General features: G+C 60.6%; 1 protein-coding gene across 1 annotated transcript in view; it reads left to right on the top strand.

Moving 5' to 3' along the window:
• Positions 1-452, top strand: part of ENH_00040100 (UMP-CMP kinase, putative) — a gene marked incomplete at both ends in the record, with an annotated part of 8,657 nt that extends 8,205 nt beyond the window's left edge. Inside the window, one exon of the mRNA XM_013580724.1 lies at positions 122-452. Within this exon, the coding sequence (XP_013436178.1) occupies positions 122-452 (331 nt within the window). The remainder of the gene's footprint in view (positions 1-121) is intronic.
• Positions 453-2,500: the final 2,048 nt, after the last annotated feature.

The following is a 2,500-nucleotide window of genomic DNA, read 5'->3' as shown; positions in this document are numbered from 1 at the left end:
CTATATTAGCTGGCTAGCTAGCTGGCTAGCTAGCTAGATTGGCTAGCTGGTTAGCTTGCTGGCCAGCTAGCTAGCTAGCTGGCAGGCTAGCTATGTTAAATAGCCTGCTGCTGTCTCCCAGGGAGCAAAAGAAGCAAAACGAACAGCGCGCACTCGCAGCTGGCGGTGGCAGCAGCAGCACCATGCTGCTGCTGTTGCTGCTGCTGCTGCTGTTGCTGGTACTGCTGCTGCTGCCGCTGCTGCTACTGAGGCACTCTCGGTGTACAGAGGCAGCAGCAACCGCCTATATAGACTGGCAGCGCATCTGCAAGCCGCTATGTAGAGCCAGCAGCAGCCAGCAGCAGCAGCAGCAGCAGCAGCAACAGCAGCAGCAGCAACAGCAGCAGCAACAGCAGCAGCAGCACGTTCAGTCACTGATGGCTGCTTCTTTGGGGGTGGCCACAGAGCTCTGAAGTGTACAGACATGTGTCTCAGCCCCGTTGTTTTTCAGGGTTTGTGTCATCTCTTCAAAACCCTAAACCCTAGCTTTGCAGTGCCCTTTGCACTTTGTGCTACCCCAGCTACGCCTACAGCAGCAGCAGCAGCAGCAGCAGCAGCAGCAGCAGCAGCAGCAGCAGCAGCAGCAGCAGCAGCAAATTTAACAACAAGAAAAGCGAGAAAGAGCCTTCTGCAGAGTCCATGTGGCTGGTGTGGGGCCCCAGCTAGCGAGGGGCCCCAACCGCCAGCTAGCCAGCTAGGTAGCTAGCTAGCTAGCTAGCTAGCTAGCCAGCCAGGTAGCTAGCTAGCTAGCTAGCTAGCCAGCTAACTAGTAGGTAGGTAGGTAGCTAGCTAGCTAGCCAGCTAGCTAGCTGGCTACCTAGGCATCTAGCTAGCTGGCTAGAATCCCAGGGGGGCCCTCGCTGCAATTAACCGGTTGGGGGCCCCCCAGGGGCCCCTGCTCAGCAGTAGATCTGGCAGCAAGTGCAGCGCTGCAGCAGCAGCAGCAGCAGCAAATATGCCGGAGGGCCCCACACCGGGGCGACAGAACCCACCAAGGGGCCCCTGGGGGCCCCTAAAGGCCCCTAGGGGCCCTTGAGGGCCCCTGGGGGCCCCTGGAGACCTCTAGAGACCCGTGGGGCCCCCTGGGGGCCCCCGTAGACCTCTAGAGACCCGTGGGGGCCCCTAGAGGCCCCCGGAGATTTGTTAGTGAGAGAAAGATGCCACCGGGGCCCCCATGGGGGCCCCCATGGGGGCCCCTGTAGGGGCCCCTAGTTAGGATTTTCCTGACTAGGGGCCCCCATAGGGGCCCCTAGTTAGGCAGTAGTGGCAGGAGGCCCTGCAGGGATTCTCTTTAAAGGGTACAGACCCGCGCAGTGTCTCCGCAGGGGCCCCCAAAGACTAACACTTTAGGGGGCCCCCTGGGGGCCCCAGTTTCCAGCAGGGGCCCCCTGGGTACCACAAAAGGGGGCCCTTAAGGCACCGCGAGAGCCAAGGGGGCCCCCCTAGGGGGCCCCTCAGCTGCTCCCTTTTAGCACCTCGAGGGGCCCCCCTTTGGGCACCACCAGAGGCAAGGCGCCCCACTTAAAGCAGCTTTAGAGGTAAGGGGGGCCCCTAGGGGGCCCCCCTCAGGGCACCGGAAGAGGCATGGGGGCCCCCTAGGGGGCCCCCTTGCCTCTTCCGGTGCCCTGGGGGGCCCCCTAGGGGGCCCCCCAAGGCGCTCTCCACTTATCTTTTGTTTGCTGCTGTTTCAGGATAGAGCGTGTGTGTCTTGCGGGCGACGAATGCTGCAGCCGCGCTGCTGCTGCTGCTGCTGCTGCTGCTGCTGCTTGCGTGCTGCTGCTGCAGCGCGAATATGCCGTGTTTGTGGGGTTTGAAAAAGAAAGGAAAAAATCAAATTAAACAATGCAGCTGTCAGCAGCAAGTGTCCATACACCTCAGCCCAGCCACAAGACAAACAGCGACGCAGCAGCAACGGTTGCAGCAGCAGCAGCAGCAGCACAAACTGCAGCAGCAACAACAGAAGCAGCAGCAGCAGCAGGCAAAGCACTAGAGAGCCTTTGTAGTCACAAGAGGCCTGCGAAAGTGACCGTGAGCTGCAGAGACATCTAGCAGTGCAGCAGCAGCAGCAGCAGCAGCAGCAGCAGCAGCTGCTGCTGCTGCTGCTGCTGCTGCTGAAGGGGGCAAAAGAGACACTGGCAGGGGCCCCCAACAGTCCTGGCGTGAATACACACCACAGCAGCAGCAGCACATTTGCAACTACTGCTGCTGGCGCTGCTGCTGCTTGCTGCTGCTGCTGTTTGCTGCTGCTGCTGTTTGCTGCTGCTGCTCTTTGCTGCATGCGCTACGCCCAGCCTTGAGTTCACTGCTGCTGCGCCTCACCTTGAAACAGCAGCAGCTGCTGCTGCTGCTGCTTCAAGAGTATAGAAGCACCCCCAGCCTGGCTTCTTCGCTTAGCTGCTGCTGCTGCTGCTGCTGCAGCTGCGAATACACTCCAGTGGAGAGCCGGCTCGATGGTGCTGCT

Source organism: Eimeria necatrix, genomic scaffold, assembly GCF_000499385.1.
Source record: "Eimeria necatrix Houghton genomic scaffold, Enh_scaff295, whole genome shotgun sequence".
In the NCBI taxonomy this organism is placed as follows: Eukaryota; Apicomplexa; class Conoidasida; order Eucoccidiorida; family Eimeriidae; genus Eimeria; species Eimeria necatrix.
Note: the sequence above shows the minus strand (reverse complement) of the source record. Positions and strands in the feature narration are given on the sequence as shown.